Genomic DNA, 23383 nt, shown 5'->3' with positions numbered 1-23383 from the left:
TGTGACCTTGTATAATAAAGAAGTTGAACCATAAAGTATTTTTAGTTTGATTCCACCTACTTCTAAATGCCGTTGAAAGAACAAACACTTGCCTTGTTGAACATCTGACATGAGTTACATGTGGAGGAAAGCCTAGATGATCCTAACACCAACGATACAGGTATTTATAGGACTATTTCTTCAGTCTTTTAGGACTATGGATTTCAAAAGACACCAGAACAATGTAAAGTTGAATTGCATACAGCTACAGGATGTGTAAGGGAAAACTGAAGAAGAATGGTAGAGACTGTTCACTCTGCAAGTATTTTGAGACACTTGGTAAAATATTGGGATGTAGACCTTCGTCTTCTCCTGTGAAGATCATTGAAAACTCTGCAATAGATAAAACCCATGACGACATGGTTACTGATGTGTCTAGTGATACAGAGGTTGGTCCTGATGCAGAAGTGTCTGGGGCTACTGGTGATACAGAGGTTGGTCCTGATGCAGAAGTGTCTGGGGCTACTGGTGATACAGAGGTTGGTCCTGATACAGAAGTGTCTGGGGCTACTGGTGATACAGAGGTTGGTCCTGATGCAGAAGTGTCTGGGGTTACTTCCCTTCCTGGGGGGTTTACCCTTTTGTGAAACTGAGGAAACTTTGCTTTTGCATATGTATGTAAATATACATTAGGGTGCAAGTTTACACATGTGCAAATCATGTACCATGCGAACAGAGCTTAAGATGCCCCGGACTGTACGTCGCGGTGAGCAACGTGACTGACAGAAGGTCGTCTTCGGTGACGGAGGCTGGTCCTGTCTTCAAGAGCTATGGCAGCGCCTCACGGGAGACCGAATGCGTTGTTGCGCCCAGGAGGTAGTGCCATTTGGAGGAAGGGTTGTTATTAAGTAGGGAGGAATATGTGGGCAGAAGAGAACACCACTGTTCATCATTAGCTGAAATATGACAGCCCAGCGTTAAACAGAGGGCATGGAAGATCAGTCCTACAACAGCTTTCACGTCATGTTCTTTAGGGATGAATGAAATGGAATGGATGTTGGAGGACTTGGATCACAATTGTTTCTCGATCATAACATGCATTATTATTTTATTAATAAACCGTGTCCAATATATTGCACATATAAATTGCGAAATGAAAATGTCCAAAGGGCATTTGTGCTGTGACTACCATGGAGTGCGATTCGGCCAGTCCATCCCATACTGTGACGCATCAGCCCCAGATGGCCATGGTTTATGGGGACAGTGGGGTAACCTTGTGGTGAAAGCGTTGACTCGTCACACTGAAGAGCCAGGTTCTATTCCCGACATGGGTACACATTGTGTAGCTCATTTCTGGTGTCCCCCGTCGTCATAATGCTTGAATATTGCAAAAAGCGGCGTAAATCACTCACTCATGCTGTACGACGTTAACGTCCATCCAATCCGTTTCCGTCATGGAAGCAGAGAGAGAATCATGATTCTCCAGACAGCAGGAAACACGTCCAACCTAGACAACTCTCGTGTCAACACTACCGACGTTTCTGATTTTTGGTCTCAGCTGCCGAGAGCACGCCTCGATGTGAACGCATGCCTTGGACTTGGTCTTCCGACAGTTCTCTTTTCAGGGGAATGTTGAATGTTTTTCCTGCATCCAACTGCAAAAACCATGTGAGATTTTGCACGACACTACTTGAAACACAACGATCAATAACCACTATGACAGCAAACGATTTTGAAAGAATCGTCATGTGACGCCACGGAGGCGGGACCCTCTTCCTGAAATTTCGTTCGTGGGAGAAAATTGTACACTGTTGTCAAAAAGGTCGATATATTATAATCAAACGTCGAAATGAGTAGTTTTAATGACGGAGTTCCATTTATAACGATGTCAAAACGATTTATGTATTTGTACCCCCTAGAGTATATGTGGTCCACAGTCAGTGCATACAGACAGTAAGGGTAGCCTAGTATAGAGATCGTTCGTCACGCTTACGGTCTCCAGAACACAATGAGCGAAACTCAGTTCAGTTTCCCCAAGAAGAACCTTATATAGTTCGTCCTGTTTCAGACTACCGTCACATACTTTGGACACCTAACGGAGAATGCTGCTCTAGATTTTCTGTTGAGTGTTTACACTTCTGAAGCTAACGGAGAATGCTGCTCTAGATTTTCTGTTGAGTGTTTACACTTCTGAAGTCACCAGGTCTCTTGAAGGTTTACTTGTGTTTACTTGAAGCATGATGTGAAAAGCTCCCCCAAATGACTCACTTTAGTTTACTAAACTCGAAGTAAGTTAAACTGAACATATCATGATCTTCGTTCACCTCACCTTTATTTGTGTATCTGTGTATAGATTATTATTTAGATACATAAATTACTGAAGTTATGTCACTGAAGGTTTCTTCAAACGCCTTGCGTATCCAGTTTCTGGTTTTATCTCTCTAATAAAATAAGGATAGAGAGGTACATCGCTAGGAAGAGCATTATGAATCTTTAAACAGAAGCCGCGTGAACTGTGGGCGACATTAATATTGAGGCAAGCCGTGCATGTCATTTTTATACAAAATACATCATGAATGGGTGCACATGTTTTAAGCTTGTGACGCCCCCAAACTATTTTCAGAAAAATAAACCATTCAAGTCATTTTTGTCACATTCACAAGAATGGCAACAAGAATGAATGGACTGGTGGTGTATGCAAGTTGTTTAGCACAGACATTTTATATATGTGCACTGAAACGTGTATATCCAAACATGAAATGATAACGTGCTTGTAGCCAAAAATCTGGGCTCACGACACAACATTTGAGGTCTTTAGAGCACATCGTAAAGAGGGCAGGCTAAGGTGAGTAAGTTTGAGTTGTATCTTGTGATTTAAGGCATTTAAAATAGTTTGGCACAAAGGAAACGTTTATGAAGCTACAGCACTGTGGATGTATCTTCCAAGTGAGTGCATGTTCTTGGCCAGGCTGCCGCTTCGTTAAATGCAAAGGATATTCTTCATTTTTTCGTGAACACCTGTTTCGAGCACTGATTTTCAGTTTCCACATTACTGGTCCGTTAAGATCCTGGTTTGAATAGATGTTCAGCAACCTAGGATTGTCACAAGAGGCACCTACTTGATGCATGTTATCGCATCTAGCTTAGATCGATGTTCATACTGTAAATCACTGGATTATCCGACTCAGACGCGGTTATTCTGAGACCGACAAAGGCCTGCTTATGCCGAATGTGGCATTACATAACATCACCAAACAAATCACCTGAAGCTATTTTGCAGTATATGCTGAATTGACGTTGTACTTGTAGTTGCTTAGTTTGTAAGTCGGTAAGGTAGTCGTCTTCAGGTATTTGCTTATTTCTTTTTAGTACAGTTGAAAAGGAATATAACCCGGATCAGTATGGTACTGTGAAAATGACCACTTTGCGACTGACAGGGTCCTGGACAGCCACAAGGGTTACGCGTTAATTTGTAAAGTGAGAAGATCCGTGGTCGATTTCTGGACTGGTACAATGTATGAGACATTCTTCACACAGCCAGGCAATTTCTTGTAATGCGTGTAGGTTAAAATATATGCCGACATTCATACAATTTAGGTTGGTCAGGTAGTGGTTAAACCATATCTGGAATATGATGGGAGACGCCGACGATAGGATCAATACCGGCTGGTCTCAGGTTGACATTTGGAATGTCTTGTTTTTTTTCCATGCTTTACCACTGTCTTGCATGTACTAACGCAAATGGTGTCCACAACCATATTGTTTATTTATCTGTTAGATCACCACATTTTAGGCCGTTTGTGTCTGTTGACTTCATAACATCACATGTTATCCCATGTTTCTCATGTCTGTGTTCATGTAGTCGAAATCATGTACCTCAAGATGTTTTACACGACTTTGCATTTATCCAGCATTTTTCAAGCATACACGTGAAGTCACGCCACCCGCATTGCAGTACATTCGTAGCGCAACGGTTTGTGGAAAGATGGTAAAAGTTTACTTCCCTTCTTTGAACTCTCTTTCGGAATAACATAGCTCGGGTTTCTCAAGTCAATGCACATAAAAAACACATTCAAGCCTGCAGGCGATGCTACACAAAATGAATCTATTGTGCACATGAGGACAATGGAACAACGCTTGAGTTTGTGTCCGCTCCAGTGAGCGCTAAGTTGTTCAACTGAAGTTTCAGTATAGGATGCTTCTTAGAAAAGAAGTACAGTTTGTCCTGCCACCATGCGTTATGTAATACAGTGTTGCTTCGCCTTTAACTATCACCATAACAGGACACTGGCGTGCTATGTGCTATGACATTACAACCGTTTAGAGCAAAACGATACTTACTTGATGAGAAAACCTGCGAAGATCGCAGTTAGAATTGGATTTCAGCATCACATGCTTGTCGTAAGAGGTGACTAAACGGGATCGGGTGGTCAGACTCGCCGACTTGGATGCCACATGTCATCGAGTCCCAGTTACGTAGATCGATGCTCATGCTGTTGATCACTTGGTTGCCTGGTGGAAACCCGATTATTTACAGAACGCAATAAAGCTGGAATAATCCTGAGTACGGCGTAAAAATAAATCAGCAAGAATGTCCATCTTCAGCAGTGAAGACCGGGGCCTACTCTACAAATGGACGCTCCAAAATCATCATATTTCTGTTCCCCGCCGTTGTGTTGAAACAAATACTTATGAAAAGGGTTAAATCCATCATGCACATGTTGGAAACACTTGCACCCAGTTCGTACTGAACTTGACCTCATTCGTCATATCTTGACACCAGCAGTTGCAGGGAATGGGTGTTTGCATGATAATTACATTGCGCTTGTTGCACTTCAGACCGGGTGGAAACAAACGATGAACCGCACAGTAACCCTTTGTTGAACATTTTGCAGAGTCACAGTTTATATAGATGTTATTTAAGAGGTTTCTGCATAGCTTGGTATAGTTATCTTGCACAGACTCTTTTAAGCTTAGCCTAAAAAAATGAAATTCTTAATAGACAACCGCATTTATCAAAAGCAGAGAGATGGGAGTTTGAGATTCTTTATTAAAGCCACAGAACAGATGTAAAGGGTGAGCAATTTAATTGATATGCTTCAAGGACTACGTGACGGACCCTCCTGTATTCTCCCATCTGTTAAAAAAGGCAGCATAAACAATAGTCTGTGCCTACGCTCTCCTGTATCACGAAAACCTTTAGCTCATTTTTCAGGTTTGCAGCTCTATTTGGTTTGTTTAATCTCTCCGTTCTACTAAAAAGAAAATCAAGTATGGACCAGACGGTGGAATGACTAGCATCCTGAGCAGCATGAATATGGCTCTACGCCGCGTTTAACAATATGCCAGCAATATAATTCACAAACTGTACCTATGTGGGCAAACAAACAAAAGATTATGTCATGAAAAGCACACCACTAAACAACTGAACTTGTGGAACAAGCTATTATATGCGACCGCAAATGAGTATGTATAGCAATTCAGTTTGTGTCCTGAAAATAAGAAACTATTCAGCTGACACGTATGGCTGGATTTCAAACAACTGTGTGTCTCCGATACGTATGACAGAAGGACTGCTGTGAAATTGTAAGTACAAATTTCCTGAAAGTTTTGATTTGATTATGCAATGAAAGTATCATAATGCTATATCATTCTAACCGCCTTCTTAATAGGTTTGGCAGAACACCTGGAACGTCATCATGGGTAGTGAGGGCAAAGGAAAGCCAACAGAAAGTCATCCACGGTTCGTCTACATCTCAACAATATTTGCATCTACACTGGCGCTTTTGGTGGGCTATGCTTTCGGCATCATCTCGGGCGCCATGCTGCTTCTGGTTGATACGTTCCAGCTCGACACCATGTGGCAGCAGCTGATAGCTACATTCGGCACTGTCGGAGCTGCCTTGGCCCTTCCACTTGCTGGTTACCTTGTCCAGATTTTGGGAAGAAAGAAGATGATCCTTGGATCAAATACACTGATGAGTGTCGGTGCCATCATTACAGCTGCCGCACCAACAAAAGAGGTGGTTCTTGTTGGCCGATTGTTTGCTGGGATGGGAGCAGGTAACTGTACATATTCAGGCATCCCCAACAAACAAATCGAGTATGCACAGATCTTCAATCTCAAACCTGTCTCAAAAGAGTATTGGAAATGCGATTAAAATGAGATTAACACTAATAAACGACTTTTCCGGACCCACAGAATATTCATTATAACACATGTCTGACAAATCTGCTTGAGGGCATTTTTATGTTTCGAAATATTAAATGGGTAAGCGAGTGAGTGAATGAGTTAATATTTAACGTCACATCAGGGATATTTCAACTGTATCGTGGCGAGAACATGTTTGAAAAGAAATATGTATATATTATGGAAACATGTCGTCAAAGGACAGAAGAACAACTAGAATATGACAGTTACAATTAAAACTAGTGTGGAAAGATAAAACTAACAGCACTAACTGGGCAAAATAATATAGAACACGGGCTATACATCACCAACAACTGAAGGCAGATCACCATACTTGGGACCATGGGGACTTACAGTACTTTTGCTACCTCCATGGGCCCTAGCTGGATTTACACCATCCCGTCCGACGCTGGCGATGGTAGGAAGATTTAGCCATATTTTAAGAGAACAAGAATACCACGATTAAAAAGTATACCCATGGAAAAATTTAAGGGAACGCGTGTTTCTCAGGGCAATTCAAAATTTCTGTTTACTAACTTCAGCGCCGTGTATTATCGTTTTCGTGAAGAGCAGTTCACTCACACTCACCATAATGCTTTCCATGTACGTCCACTACATGCTCCTGAAGTTACATGCACTTAGATTTACACGTTACATGTATGTGCACTGTCAAACACAACGGTTCAAAACATTGTTAAGACGGCGAGACAGTACTTAACTTTGGCACAGAAATGGGAGGCAATTGGTATGGTTAATGGTGGAAGCTCATTACGACATTTTGCAACAACTTTTCACAAGTCTGTTAGCGTGATATCCAGACTTTGGAATCTCTATAGAGCGACTGTTGACGTCAAAATGAGGCGTGGTCGAGGACGGAAAAAAAAACACCCCACGGGATGACCGGAACCCACGCCTTATTGTTCTACGAGACAAATCCTCCTCCAAAATCAATACGGAATTCAGGCGAAGAACAAACGTCAGAATTTGTTCACGTACAGTGCGTAATCGTCTTAAATCGGCTGGTCTAAAAAGCCGCCGTCCATTGGTTGGAATCGACATGACTGAGCAACACAAGCACTTGAGACTGCTGTGAGCACGGAACCATGGAGGCAGAACCGTACTTCAATGGAGAAACACCATGATTAGTGATGAGAGCTGGTACACACTAGACTATAATGACGGTCGAATTCGAGTTTGGAGACGCGGAAGGGAACGTCACAGTACCTGCACTATCAAACAACATGATCGTTATGGAGGGGGCTCTGGTCGAATGTTCGAGTTCCAGAATGACAATGCCCGCCCTCACATCGCTCATGTTTGTCGGGACAGACTGAGGGCTGCAGGTGTCTGGTGTGTTGTAATGGCCGGCTAAAAGTCCTGACTTTAACCCCATTGAACATCTTTGGTATGTTCTAGGCCGCAATGTTCGGGACAAACCTGTTCAACCCAACTATTTTGATGAACTTTTCGTGGTTCTCCAGGAAGAATGGCGTAGAATTCCGATTGGTACTATCCGTACACTCATTCGCAGCATGCCACGGCGATGCCAAGCAGTTCTCCAGAGACATAAGCTTTTTCATCTGTGTGAACTTTTCTCTTACTGATTCAAAAGTCACAGCTGTTTCATGCGTTCCCTTAAATTTTTCCATGACTTTATATATGAGCAAAAATGACTCTAAAAGTTTTTCGGACTTGCCTCTCGGGAGGACGATATTTTTACACTACTTCAGCCCCCTTTGAGGGTACAGCCACTACCAATCGCAGTTGCATATTTATACTACCTATTGTGAAATACAAATTATCTAGGATCAAAGCCTATTCAGAATGTATCTAACAATTTTGTTTCCTTTAAAATTGTAATTGTTTATGATGATTAACATTATAAAAAATCCTTTACAGTTTTACCTGGAAATAGTTATCCCTTGTGATGGCAAAATCAATACAGTCAAGTAGGACATACTTGACCGTGATTCTTTCATCACAAGGGATACAAAACGGAGGATCCACACGTTTTGACAGGTACTCATGAGTATATCTTTAATGGCCTACAGTGACATCGTCGTATTATGAATATTAAATTAGACATTGATAACATGTTACATAGCCGTAATTTGTATTTTCGAGTTTGATAACTTGGTTCAAATGGTTTACATTTTTGTCAGCATTTACAACAGATTCCACAACGCAACTGAGGTTATAGTATCATCTCATATTTTGGAAACATCGGCACTGTCTCCAGTCCCAGTCTTGAGACAAGATTTGCATCTGCTGTTTTGACGGGCTCTACTCTCGGCATTATCCCGGGGTCCATGCTGAAATCATTTGGTCCACTGGACTGTCATGTAACAATATAGCTTGCATGTTAATACTGGTCATTTAGTTGTGCAGTTCGCTGTTATATACGTTTTCGAGTTTGATAACTTGGTTTAAATGGCTTACATTTTTGTCCGCATTTACAAAAGATTCCACAACGGCACTGATGATAAACATGTTATATGACGTCGGAAATCTTCACCTACTCACAATATTGTTGCAGGAGCTGCATCTCTCGCAGTACCAATGTATATATCGGAATGTGCCCCCGTCGATATCAGAGGACGTTTGGGAACTCTTACACAGGTCTTGATTTCTTTTGGGGTGTTTCTGTCATCAGTTGCGGGAGGTGCTTTCAGTGGACTAGGGGAAGCCGGATGGAGGTGAGTACACTATATGATGATACGTTCCGAAGTATCTCAAGGAGTAGATTTGTTTGTTGTTTATCACCACACTCAACAATATTCCAGCCAATGGCGGTGGTCTATAAGTAACTGTCTGGACCAGGCAAACCAGTGATCAGCATCAAGGGCATCGATCAATGCAGTTGGGATGTGATGACAACCATGTCAGCGAGCCTGAACACCCTATCCTTAAGACAATCATTAGTTGTCGAAGGCCCAGTCTGTCCCGTGTCCCCACGTGTATGAAGGAATGACACATTTGGGCAGCATGCCTTGAGCTTTCCGCGAAGTTCAGGTTTCAAATATTTCAGTACTTTAATTCCTGTTCCATCAGATGGATGTTCGCATGTCCGTGTGCTCTTGGTGGTGTCCACTTTGTGGGATTTCTGTTCCTCCCGGAAAGTCCTCGGTGGTACATGGACAGAGGAAGAGAGGAGGAAGCCGTTTCTGTCCTCAAACGACTGAGAAGTAACACGGAAGAAATCGACATTGAACTCAACGACATGAAAAAAACTGTTGCGGAAGGCAAGAAGCTGAAACTTGAAACAGGTTGGTATTCTCGCAATGTCAGTTGTCTTATGTTGAATTACATGCACCTATTCGGGAACGATTTGTGGTGGAATTTACCAAACTATTGTAAGTTCCACCAGAAATCTCTGTAGATAAAGTCGAGGAGCGGATGACTACAATATGAGTCGTTTTGTTTGATTGGCATTTATTAGAAGCTGGAGAGTAATAGAGGGTAAGATTCTTTGTCTAGACGTTTCGGTATTGATCCTTATACCGTTGTCTTGACAACGGTATAAGGATCTATACCGAAACGTCGCATCATACGAGAATAAAGAAGTTGTTATCCATAAAGAATCTTACCCTCTATTACAATATGAGTCCTTTTGCAAATATACTGTTGAATCGCCAAATTTATTGATGGCTTATTTTCTGGGTAATTATTATTTGTTTTGATGAAAACGGGCGGAGCGGAGACGAATACATAACGCCATTCAAGAGTGGTCAAACATGACTCTAGATTCTAGTTCTTGTGGTGTGCTGAAATCCCATCTGACGTATTTACTGTTCAGCAGAGGGATGACAGTTACTATTACTAATACGATAAAATATGAATAAACTTCAATTATTTCATTGAATGATCTGAAACGGGATATTAGTAAAATTTATATTGATGGTTCGAATGAACAGTGGTCCTGTACTGGGCATACCTGCTTCCCATTATCAATAGATGAAATTACTTTGGTCGACGTTTGCCGTGTTTGATTTGTCACATGCGACTGAAAAACAATATCAAGGAAAGTGAAGTGATCTAAAAATGTCACGAGTTCATACTTTCGTGTGAAGTATATCAAGTCCTGCTTTATGCAGTTACCAGAGTATTTCAAACATGAACCATTTCTAAACCATGTTATAATCTATTTCTTTACAAGAGTGTTCGTTATAAAACTACATTCCGTACTTCAACTTATAGTCATACAGACTTAGGCACAATTTCTAGTGATTTTCAGAAGAAAAATCAGCTGGAAGCATTTAGGTGTCCTGCTCTGGAACCTTGTCGATCCACCTTTGTTTTCGTTAATCTGACATTGCTTCGGTACAGAGCACGGTTCCTCGATCATCGTTCGGATACTAAAAACGCCTCCAGTCCGAAGAGCGCTGATGCTGTCAGTGATCTTGTCTTTGATCACACAGGTGACAGGAGGGGGACCAGTTATGTAAGTGGACTGTAGTTCGATTTCGATTGCAATATCCCCCAAAACAACACTCACACATTGTGCTATTCATAAGTGATAGGTTATCTATCATATTGAGCGGTAGTTAGTGAGTCAAGGAGTTAATATTTAAGGTCGTTTCGGCAATATTTCAGCCATATCGTGACGGGAATTTGACGTTGGTTAAAAACATGTGTATTTTATAAAAGCTCTCGTCAAAGGACGAGACTGATTGCATTTTGTGACAATACAGTATAAAACAGGCCACAGATCGCCAACAACTGAAGATAGATGATCACCATACTAAAGAACATAGGATTAGTGAGTGAATTAAAGTATGAAGTGAAATCGTTCAAATCATGACACGAGACCAAATATATACATGCATATATGCAAGTGCATCATAAATACAAAGCAATTTATAAAGCAGATAAGAAATTTAAAAAAGACATACAAGAATAGCGACAGCATAAAACTCGGTTTAGACGAGTTCAGCGGAAGAAAAGGATTTGGGGCAAAAATGATGTTTTGCAGGTTCTACACAGGAACGATACTCAAAAGAGGCGGTTTCGCAGTCACTGATGCACTGTGGATGACAACAGTTCCAACAGCAGTGCAGGCTGTAACATCCCTCATAGGCACCTGCTTGGTTGAGAGGATGGGGCGCAAACTTCTGTTTCTTGGCACACAAATAGGTAAATAATGTCACGTCACGCTTGCCGACGTTATGACCATATATGGAGCTACATCTTAGGTCACCTAAAACCTACCTTCATAACTGTTCACTACATCTGCTTTGGTTTTAACTTTGTTTTATGTTGATAATGTCACATAATTGATATATATCATTATGTGATATATACTCATATCACACCTGTTAGTGACGTATTAGTGACGTCACCCTATTCATCCCAGCTTAAATTCACATTCATTTAGATAGATTAAATAGATATCCGCCAACATATTCAAGATCCGTAACATTTTTGTTCAGTATAATCTGAAAATTCATTGCTTTTATTATTTATTTTATTTTGCGGGGTGGGTGTGTGGGTGTGTGGGTGTGTGTGTGTGTGTGTGTGTGTGTGTGCGTGTTATTAATCTGCACCCCGTCCGTTCCGTGCTCATTTATCTTTTGCTGCGCAGACCGTTCAATATTTCTTCACCAAGCTTGACACATGGATTGGTCTAGTGGCGTACTGGTGCCTTTTCACAGGTCTGGAATTCTGAATAAAATATTTTTGGCGTTTTCATGGCAACAGGTTTGACTTCGACTGAAATTGGAGGTAATGCGGGGGATATTGATGACTGTGTCTTCTTGTTTAGCTTGCCGTACCACGGCAATATGTCCCATATTGAACATGACTCATACTGGAGGACAACATACCCAGTTCCACTATAATCAGTGTATATAAACATAAATCTACAAAAGGATGACTTTTATGACTTTCATTGTTAACAGGACTGATAATTTCTTTGGTCATTCTTGGACTTGGTTTCTATCTCTCCACCACCCATTCTCCCGCCGTTAGTGAAGACATTCAGAGTACCATCAACAACGCTACAACAGGATCCATATGTAAATTCAGGTATGTTGTCATATGTTTTCAAATCTGAGAACAATGAAACCACACATTGAGACTAATGGACTACATTTGATATGAGTAAACTGTTATTTGACATTAAGTGACACACGTTCTGCAACCCAATTTCGTTAACACAAAGGACATAGGACATAGTGTAACTCTAATGTAGAATGTATGCGTTGGCAAATAAACAAATAAATAAATAAATGAATGCAACATTATACGACAATGTAATGTATTTGCTGAAGACATTTGAGCCCTAGCGAAGACAAAAAGGCGAAGTCGGGAGATATTTCGTTTTACTCATAGAAAGATAAAATTAAGTGTGAAACTGGCCAGACATACCTTCACACCCACAGTCGAGGTTGTCTATATTCGCACTATAGTAGTCCTTAAGAGTTAATTCCCGTGTGGACCCGGGGCAGAATTTGTCCACAGCACCCCATTGCTGGTCGTAAGAGGCGACCAAATTGGGCAACCTGTTTGCCGTGGGTTGCGTCCCGTGTCGGTGGAGGACGGTAGTCTGGTGGTTGAGGGCACTGGGAGCCTGGGACGTGTTCCTTTTGCTCAACACACCACTTTGGCCCTTACTTCACCTAGACGGGTGGTAGAATCGGCCCGATTCTATCAATCGGCTGGTCACATCGTGCACTGAGCATGGACACATTCATCTTGAAACTGACAAATGTGAAAATTATTGTGACTGATTTGAATGAATATCATCCATAACCTGTTCTCTTCCAATTGCCTAGAGTCCTATGCCAGAAGGCGGTGGCTCATGGGCCAATCTGGCAATAAAGATCTCTGAATTCTGTGTTTCTCCAGAAAGGTGTGAAGGGCGAACCAACCTGGCATTCTTCTGTTTGATTCCATAGCTTTTCAAGTTTTTATTAGCTGGAGTATAACATCCCTGTAGCCCTGGTGGTACAGACTGGTTTCCGCTGTTTCACCGTCCTCGTTGACACTCCATGGTGGGTGGGGAGCAGGGATGTCGAACGCTTTTCCTACACCATGGCACTTTCTATTCCATCTGGTTCATCCAAACATAAACGTCGATATGTGGAGTCTATATCGTCTCATGAAGGATCTTCTGATATTGTTGACACGTGGCCGAGGTTCATAGTTATCTCATCTCCAAACGATATTCCGTTGAAACTGAACCCCTTTGCAATATCTAAAGGCATTCAAGGTGTCTGTGGAGAAGTGAAGGACGTTACACGTCTCCGAAATGGTTCGCTTTTAGTGGAATGTGCACGGAGACAACAATCGGACAATCTGTTGAAACTAAAACAGTTTGTGAATACACCTGTTGTTGTCTCAGTGCATAGAACTCTGAATTCCTGTAGAGGTATAGTCAGAGACAGGGCACGTTGCCTTTGTGACATGAATGAGGATGACATTGTCAATGAACTGGAAAGCCAGGGAGTAACCGGAGTAAAGCGTTTTACTAAAAAGAAAGATGATGGCACAATCATGAAGCTGAACACTTACCTGTTTACGTTTTCACTTTCTTCACTTCCAAAATATGTTAAAGCTGGATACTTTAATATCGGAGTTGAGGTGTATGTACCATCTCCACTCCGATGCTTTAAATGCCAAAAGTTTGGTCATGGGGCCAAGTTCTGTCGTAACAAGACGATATGTTCTCGTTGTGGTGATGCACATGGACTCTCTGAGTGCACAAATGTCATCAAGTGTGCCAACTGCAATGGTGATCACTTGGCTTCATCCAAATCTTGCCCTTCTTATGAACTTGAAAATAACATCCAAAATATCAAATACACCAGCAATATTTCATATGCTGAAGCTAGAAAATTGGTAGCTATTTCAACCACTTCATCAGTGTCATATTCTGATGCAGTTTCATCACGTGCCACTACTTCTAAACCTCCCATGAGATCTACGTCATGCCAAACGTCAATATCATGGGTACACAAACAACTTACAATAGGTGACACAGATGAGACCTCTCAAATGGTCGAATCCAATACTTCAACATCGGCCTCTCAGACAGATTCTATCACATCGACTCCTTCAGCTGATCCTGTGTCTGTAACAGAATGTACATCGAAAATACAACATAAATCATCTAAAAATGTGCAAAAGGAAAAGAAGCAATCGAGAAGAACCAGAACCATCCAACACTTGGAGGTGCCTTCCTCTCAGTCGTCCCCCATACAGGTTCAAAATCAATTTGATCCTTTGGAGATGGAGGTCACCCCATCTCCCCCAGTCTGTGGGAGTAGACCCCACACCAACTCACGAACTCCGATTGAGCCTCCATGAGTAGTTTAGACACCATTGTTCAATGGAATTGTAGAGGACTAAAGAATAATTTTAATGATTTGCAACTACTAATACAGGATTTCAAACCATCGGCATTTTGTTTACAGGAAACTTATTATAAAGCAACGGATCAATTTGATATACGGCAGTATGCTTCATATAACTTCTTTTCTCCTCCAGGATTTAGGGCTACTGGGGGATTTTCCATTTAGGTGCGACAGGGTGTCATTCACAGCCCTGTTCCTCTTAATAAAACACTTCAGGCCGTCGCTGTGAGATTGACTTTGAGCATTGTTTTTACATTATGCTCCCTATATATACCACCATCTACTCATCTTCACCAAACTGATCTTCAGGCGCTCTATGACCAACTGCCGAAGCCATGTATCATTATGGGTGACTTAAACGGTCATAATCCACTTTGGGGTAGTTCTGACACAAACCAAACTGGAAAGATACTGGAAGATTTTCTTTCAAACAACGATCTGTGTATATTTAATGATACTTCGAAAACATATTTGCATCCTGGTACGGGCACATATTCATCTCTTGATTTGTCCCTCACTGATGCAGATCTGTTAAATGAATTTGAATGGTCTGTCCATAGTGACCTGTGCGGCAGCGATCATTTTCCAACCATTCTTAAACCATCAGTCCCGGCTGATATTCCTCCATCATCACGATGGAACTTGCCTTTATTTGAATTACTATGTACTGACAAACTGAATCCTGCTCGTTTTGTTGGTGCTCCTGATTCTGTGCAATTATTCTCTGATGAACTAAACAAAATTGCCGATGAATGTATTCCTAAGTCCTCTACCAATCCACACATACGTAAACCGTGGTTTAATAATGACTGCAAACAAGCTCGAAGGCACGGAAAAAAGCTGAACACTATTTCCGTCGCCACCCAATGGTGCATAATTTGAATAAATATAAAATCTTAAATGCTAAAGCACGGCGTACCTTCAAGCACAATAAGCGCCAGTCGTGGCAAAATTACGTTTCGAAAATCACTTCACGTACGCCAATGTCTAAAGTATGGAACATGATCCAGAGAATTAACGGTAAGGGTAACAAATCAAGCATACATCATCTCAAAACTGGAGATCAGGTATTAACAGATAAATCTGATATCGCAAATAAACTGGGTGAAACACTTGCTAAACATTCTTCTTCATCAAACTACGTTCCTCAATTTCAAAAATACCAAAAACTGCAGGAAAAGAAACGAATTAATTTTCATTCTGATAATGGGGAAGACTATAACGAACTCTTTTCCATTCATGAGCTTCATACTGCCCTTGAACAAGCTCACGATACTGCAACAGGAGCTGACAACATACATTATCAGCTCCTGAAACACTTACCTAACTCCTGTTTAGAGACACTATTGAATATTTTCGATGAAATGTGGATATCGCGTACATTTCCTTCCTCTTGGCGTGATGCTATAGTTGTGCCCATACCTAAACCTGGATGTGATCATACAGATCCACCCAACTATAGACCCATTTCCTTGACTAGCTGCGTTTGCAAAACCATGGAGCGCATGGTCAATAACAGATTAACTTGGTACCTAGAATCTAACAATTTAATCACTAATATTCAATGTGGTTTTCGTAAAAATCGCAGTACCATTGACCATTTAGTCCGATTGGAGTCCTTTGTTAAAAATGCCCTTCTTCACAAGGAGCATTCTGTGTCAATATTTTTTGATGTGGAAAAAGCTTATGACACAACATGGAAGTACGGTATTTTAAGAGATTTACATGATTTTGGTTTACGGGGCCGTTTGCCTGAGTTTATAGCTGAGTTTTTAACTGACAGGCAATTTCAAGTGCGTGTGGGTTCTACCCTGTCTGATTATTATAAGCAGGACCAGGGTGTCCCACAAGGCAGTCTGTCACTTTATTCAGTATTAAAATAAATAGTCTTTCAAATGTTTTAACAGATTCAATCAATGGTTCCCTTTTCGTGGATGACTTTAATATTTCTTGTCGTGGCAAAAATATGCGAACCATTGAGAGACAGTTACAAATCTGTCTCAACAAAATTCATAAATGGTGCCTAGAGAATGGGTTTAAATTTTCTCAATCTAAGACAAATTGCATTCACTTTTGCCGAAAATACAAACCTCATAAAGACCCTGACTTGTCTTTAAATGGTGCACCCATCAAAGTTGTCAAGGAAGCTAAGTTCCTTGGTTTTATCTTTGACTCACACTTAACCTTTCTGCCACATATTAAATACCTAAAAACCAAATGCTTGAAGGCGCTTGATTTATTGAAAGTCGCTTCAAATACAAAGTGGGGAGGAGACCAATCAACCCTCCTACATTTATACAGATCACTCATCCGTTCTAAACTGGATTACGGTTCCATTGTTTATGGTGGAGCCTGTAGAAGCAACCTCAAAATACTTGATTCTATCCATCATCAAGGGCTAAGATCGGATCATTCCGAACTTCCCCTATTGACAGTCTATACGTTGAAGCAGATGAACCTTCCCTTGATCAACGCCGTATTAAATTATCGTTGCAGTATCTCACTAAACTGTATTCAAATACGTCCAATCCTGCGTATAACTGTGTCTTCAATCCCCCGTATGGGGATTTCTACAATAAAAAGCCTTCACTTGTTCCGCCTCTTGGACTAAGAGTGAAACCTTTTCTCTCAGCTGCTGGCATTGAACTAGAAAATATAGCCCCTTCTCGCTTGTTTTCTTCACCTCCTTGGCAACTGGTTAGACCACAAGTTGACCTTACATTAAGTAAATACAAAAAATCAGAAACTAATGAATTACAATATAAACAAGCATATAATCAATTAAAAAGTAACTATAGTACGTATAAATCCTTATTTACAGATGGGTCCAAGGATGGTGGCGCAGTTGCTTGTGCCACTGTCATTGGATCCAGGACAATATCTTCCAGATTACCAGACAGCAGTTCCATTTTTACAGCAGAAGCACATGCCATATTAACAGCCCTAAAATATATAAAAAACCACCCAAAATATAAACAGTACATCATTTATTCAGACTCTCTTTCATGCCTTCAGGCTATTAAAAATGTATCTTCTCAACATCCACTTTTAACTGATATTGTTGAATTGTATAATGATCTTGCTACTGGCCAATACGACATCGTCATTTGCTGGTTACCAAGCCATGTTGGAATCTCTGGTAACACACTGGCTGACCTTGCTGCCAAGGCAGCACTCAACAAATCTGTAACACCACTTCTGATTCCATACTCTGATTATAAAGCTGTTATTAGATCTTATATCCGTGATCTGATGCAAAAGAAGTGGGACACCCAAATGGGTATCAATAAATTACACCAAATCAAGCCAACAATCGGTTATACTTACTTGGGTTGTCAGTCCAGATTTGAAGAGGTCATTATGCGACGATGTCGTATTGGTCATACAAGATACACTCATGAGTATTTGTTAAAGGGCGAAGATCCCCGGGTTTTGCATCCCTTGTGATGAAGGAATTACTGTCAAGCATGTCTTGCTTGACTGTATTGATTTTGCAATCACAAGGGATAAATATTTCAATATCAAATCAATTAGGGATCTTTTTAATAAAGTAAATCATCATTTAATAATTGGATTTTTAAAAGAAATAGAATTGTTGGCTAAATTTTGAATAATATGTTTTGTATATAGAAAAAGTTATTTAATTAATGGTAGTCTAAATTAGCAAACTGCGATTGTTAGTGGCTGTGCCTTCAAAGGGGGTTGAAGTATTGAAAAATTATTGTCCCCCTGAGAGGGTACGTAAGTCCCAAAAACTTTCAAAGTAAAATTTTCTCATACCAAGTTTTTAATCGTAGTATTTTTGTTATTTTAAATTTTGGCTAACTTGTCTTACAATCGCCAATGGCTGAGGGGATGGTGTAAAACCAGCTGGGATCCATGCAGGTAGCAAAAGTATTGTAAGTCCCCATGGTCCCTAGTATGGTGATCTACCCTCAGTTGTTGGTGCTTTATAGCCCGTGTTTTATATTGGATCGTCTTCTCTCATTACAGTGTTTTAGTTTTACATGCTAGTTTTATGTTCATACCTGTGATAGTCTAGTAGTTTTACTGTCCATTGTCGACAGGTTTTACTCTTCCAGACGTTTTCAATTTATTAAGTGAATTGTTCTCGTCACGATATGGCTGCAATATTGCCGATGTGACGGTAAATTTTAACTCACTCACTCACCTTAAGAGTTAACGCAGTGTCATAATTCTGTACTGCTGGTACTGATTAGGGAACCTAGCTGAATCACAATAAAGGATACCTTGTGTGTTGCCTCCTGTAAGCAACAGTATTCAAATATAACAGAGGACATATTTTATTTGAATCGTGAATGCAATCTCGTTAGCTCAGATGAATTCCAATTCTGTTTTTCTTATTATTTTAGAACATGTGAACAATGCGTCGACTCTTCACAATGCGGCTTTTGCTACGACGTCCTCTCAAGAGCCTCATGTGTACCCGTGTCGTTAAACGGCAGTGCTACAGCAGGGAGATGCTCTTCCACCAACTCTTTTAACAGTTCAGACTTTACGCTGGAAACACAGGCCTGCCCGAGTGATTATAAATGGATTCCTGTGATTGGGTCTTCACTATATCTGGCTATATTTAGCGCTGGTAAGAACATACTCACAAATATATATTAGGACATTTCTAAAACGTATTTCCAGCAAATATGCTATTTGCAGTGACATATGTACGGCCTTGTACATTTCCAAAACCATCCTTGATATCTCCAGGATACTAGTATACGTTCCGATGGATATCCACTGTACCCTGGATGTATCTACAGCGCGGCCCGACAATTTTATTACCTCCCTTTGCTGGCTACCCATTCTCACAGTAACCAGTCAAGTGAGCCGCCGTTACAGTTGAGCTCGGGCTTGCCAGTGTCAACAAAGGCAAGATTTGTTCCCAGTGCGACTCAGATTTGGGGGGAATCATATTTATTAGGTCCGAAACTTAAAAAAATATATGCAAGAGCTCCTTCTACTTCTTTAAGAGAACCTCTGTCTGGTTTGTGTTGCCAAATTTAGTCGGTTAGATACTATATAAAGCAAGAATTAGTTGTGATTGGTTCTCTTAACTTCCCAGCGAAGACACCGGATTGGATAAAAAGCCAGTGAAGGGGAGGTAATAAATTTATCGTGCTGAGACGTAGATGCATCCAGGGTATATCGGAAAGTGTGTCCTGGAGATATCGAGGATGTTCAAAAACGTGTTTCCTGCAAATATGTTATTTGCAGTGACTTAGTAATGACTCATATACGGTCCTGTAAAATACTTTTGTGGCAGAACATTTTGTGCGTATAAATCCCATTGAACCGAAAATCAAATCTTATTTTTACAGTTGGATGAAAATTTCAGCAAATATTAACATAACAAGAGTAAATAGTGATAGTAAATAGCCAATGGTGATTTTCCTGTAATGTCTACAGGCTCTGCTTCGTGTATATGTCGGTGTGTTGGGGTAGTGTAATGGGATAAGCGCCCGTTTGTCACGCCAAAGAATCGAGTTCGATTCCCCAACATGGGTATAATGTGTGAAGTTGTTTTCTGGTGTATCCCGCCATGATATTGCTGTAATGTTACTACAAGTGGCGTAAAAGCACACTCACTCTCTCACTCGTTTGTATTTCAGGAGTTGGTGTGATTTTCATTGTGATATCTGAAATATTCCCCCTGTGGGCACGCGGCATATGCAGTTCAGTCGGTACTTCAGTGATCTTCATATCTCAGGTCGTCGTCAACATGACTTTCCTGTCACTTGCTGACGCCATCACAATCCATGGTAATAACAATGAAGGAACTGTTTCGACATCCACGCTTCCTCGCGAAGATCCGGGTTAGAACTGATGTTCCACAATCCATGCTTGTCGTTAGAGGCGACTGACGTGATTGGAGTAGTCAGGCTCACTGACTTGGTTGTTGCATGTCATCGTATGCCAGTTGTGTATATCGATGTTCATGCTGTTGATCACCGGATTGTCTGGCCTTTACAGACAGGCTGAATATAGCTGGAACATGGCTGAGCGAGCATATTAGTCTTGCATTTACTAATATTTGAAAACTTGTTATGGCCTGATACTTTTACAAATCTCCTGTGTTTCTACACCTGTCGTGTCGTGTAAGCAGTGACTTGTATGCACGGTAGGCTGCTTTTGCCTCCATGTCAATTACTTTAATGAGGCTCCTCTAAGCAGATGCGTTGACAGAAGTGTGATATGTAACTATTACAAAGTGCCGAATTGTCCAGATGCGTGTGTGCATGATAATGTTCCAAGGATGAAACTGAGCCAGTAGACCCAATCCAGCGAAGAGTCTTTCAGACGAATCTTTCAACCCACTGCATTGGATTTAGTAATTTCTGAAATATTACTTGCTGCAAACATATTCTAACTAATGCCAGCTCTGCATAAAAAATATGAAACCATGTGTACTTGTTCATTCATCGCCACCTGCGTTACATAACCTAGTGTAGTATAGATTCTCATACATACTTATGGTATTTGATCAATGAATTGTCTGGTCTAGACACAATTCGATTATTTACCGACCGCGGCCATATTGCTGGAATATTGCTGACACAATCAACAAAACATCACTGATTACTGTTGGATTGTCAAGATGTTTCAGGTAACATCTCATCTTGTAGGTATCTTCTGGTTATACGCTGGATGCTCTGTACTTGCTGCTGTCTTCATCTTTATATTCATGCCGGAGACGAGAGGGGTACGCCTGGAGGAAATCGATCAGTTGTTCATGACACGTGATGAGAGGACGGTGCTGAAAAAACGGGAAGTTGATGAACTAGCAAGTCACTGAACAAATTACCGGAATCCATTCTCTGAATACCTTCATACCTATGACTTCAACATTACAACGATTAAATCCACAATCTAACATTGTGTAGATATAACAACGGTAATGTTTTCAAGTGCAGGACATATATATGTCCTGCCTTATGTGCAGAGTAGAATATTGTGTTTTGGTTCGGTAATTCTGGTCTAGTTATCATCTTGCGTTAGTTTTAACTGAACCATTTGAGGCATTTGTCATTTTCAATTATGCACACAACATTTAAAAATGTGTGAAGTTCAACATCAGCTAGTAACTACTTGACCAATATACTAGATAGAGTTAGTAACTTTCCGGGATGATAAGTACACATCTAAAAGATGAGGAACCAGCTGAAAAATTTAACGCAGGATAGCAAACGTCCATATGTTTTGACCACATTCGCCCTTACCACCTACTCTGATCATGATGTATTCCTTGTAATACAAAACAATGCCGAACATATACTTTGCAAAAAGAAACGCAAAAGTGCTTTTCTCGTGTATAGTTTATGTATCATGTACATAAACAACGGTTCATATGATTATTTCATGAATATGATAAAGGCCAACATCAAAAATACATTATACAATTTTCAAAAACGCATAACCAAGATTTGCTCGATCACCCAGTCCTTTTTACAAAGACCTTATTTGAGAAAAGATAGCACCAGAAAGAAATAAATCTTCATGGATAATTCAAGTTATGGTTTTGTTTTTCAAGAATTCATGATACGTAAATCTGACTAAGTTGAAGGTTAATACTTCAATTTTTTTTGCAAAAAAATGTATAAACTTTGGAGACATGTATACATCCAAAGGTAAATAGCGACGTCTGAATGTTAGATGCTTAGGACAAACCATGATAACATGATATTCATCCCCTATGTCATTGTTGCAAAAAGGACGTAAACGGTGTAATAGAGCTAGTTTTCGTCGGTCCTATCTTCCATTCTCAATCATAAGTGGATAAGAAGATAATCGTATGTGTATGCGGTCATACTGAAATGTTCCAGTGTGGCCCGAGTCATTGTCACTGACCAAGGTTCATCATGGTACTGGAATGGCGAGTTAGTTGAGCCGCTGGTTTAGCTGAGCCATCGCCTTTTTTGACTTTATGAAATGGGTCATGTGACCTTTGATGCCATATATAGAGAGGCTACATCTTCTGCTTCCACTTCTGTAGTGGCCTGAACTACATGGAGATAGTCTTCTCTTCAGAGCCGAACATTCAAAGTTTATGGAGCAATGTGGATTTCCATTCATCAGGTAGACTTCCCCTCACAGAAAGTTTAGGTTGGTCCTTGCTCCTGATGGCTCAACTTACCCCACAGCAGAAATCTGATTACCACACTGATAAAAGTTAACATCATCAAATGGCAAGCATCATCGTTGTCGTTTCAGCATGTCAGTCGATGGTCTGGATTGATTATGTTTAAGTGTGATCTTGCCAAGTTGGACTTGAATGCCTGGTGATTCCTTGGTGATAAAGACTATCCATGACCAGTCATGAATGCTTAGATAATGTTTTGTTGAGAATTGTGACTTTGTTGATGTTAAAATATTGCGTTAGTTTAATGTTAGTTCTTAAGAGCATTAAGGATAAATGTTGAAAAATGATACAGTGGTAGTGAAATATTCGGAAAGGTCACTGTCATACAAGAGTACAATTCTTGTCTGAAAATTTGATTGTTCCAAGCGCTATTCGTTAATGTTATACTGTTAAGCATTTCAGCGTTTGAAGTTAGTTCTTAAACGATCAGCCATGATAAAGCGACGGTAAAATGCTCAAAAGATCATTGTGGTACAACAGTAAAAATCCTACTAATAATATAGTGAGCTTATACATGTTTAATTAAAGTCTGTTGTCAGTTTCTTGATAACCGTTCAGGTAAAATATGAGGAAAAAAAAGTTAAGTTTGAATTTACTATTTTGTATACCAGAATAAATGCTTGGCCTGGTTAAAACCACTAACCATGATTTTTGTTTCAATTGTTCAAAAACACAGTTTTATAACAATAAACTGAATCAGTAAAG

The 23383-nt window shown here is 40.4% G+C and overlaps 1 protein-coding gene across 1 annotated transcript; it reads left to right on the top strand.

The window, feature by feature from the left end:
* Positions 1-2710: 2710 nt before the first annotated feature.
* Positions 2711-23383, top strand: LOC137296759 (proton myo-inositol cotransporter-like). Its single transcript, XM_067828604.1, has 10 exons — positions 2711-2824; positions 5652-6042; positions 8706-8865; positions 9221-9435; positions 10496-10610; positions 11142-11302; positions 12067-12193; positions 18897-19126; positions 20151-20300; positions 21165-23383. The coding sequence occupies exons 2-10, from the start codon at positions 5679-5681 to the stop codon at positions 21332-21334; spliced, it is 1692 nt and encodes a 563-aa protein (XP_067684705.1). The 5' UTR covers positions 2711-2824; positions 5652-5678; the 3' UTR covers positions 21335-23383.

This window comes from Haliotis asinina, chromosome 9 (assembly GCF_037392515.1).
Source record: "Haliotis asinina isolate JCU_RB_2024 chromosome 9, JCU_Hal_asi_v2, whole genome shotgun sequence".
NCBI lineage: Eukaryota > Metazoa > Mollusca > Gastropoda > Lepetellida > Haliotidae > Haliotis > Haliotis asinina.
The sequence above is the reverse complement of the archived record's forward strand: the minus strand, read 5'-3'. Positions and strand labels throughout refer to the sequence as shown.

Excerpts from the sequence above, each read along its gene's own strand:
- LOC137296759 (XM_067828604.1), top strand. The coding sequence starts at position 5,679 with ATGGGTAGTGAGGGCAAAGGAAAGCCAACAGAAAGTCATCCACGGTTC. Across the intron at positions 6,043-8,705 it reads GTTTGCTGGGATGGGAGCAG|GAGCTGCATCTCTCGCAGTA; the intron begins GTAACTGTACAT and ends ATATTGTTGCAG. Across the intron at positions 19,127-20,150 it reads TCTGGCTATATTTAGCGCTG|GAGTTGGTGTGATTTTCATT; the intron begins GTAAGAACATAC and ends TTTGTATTTCAG.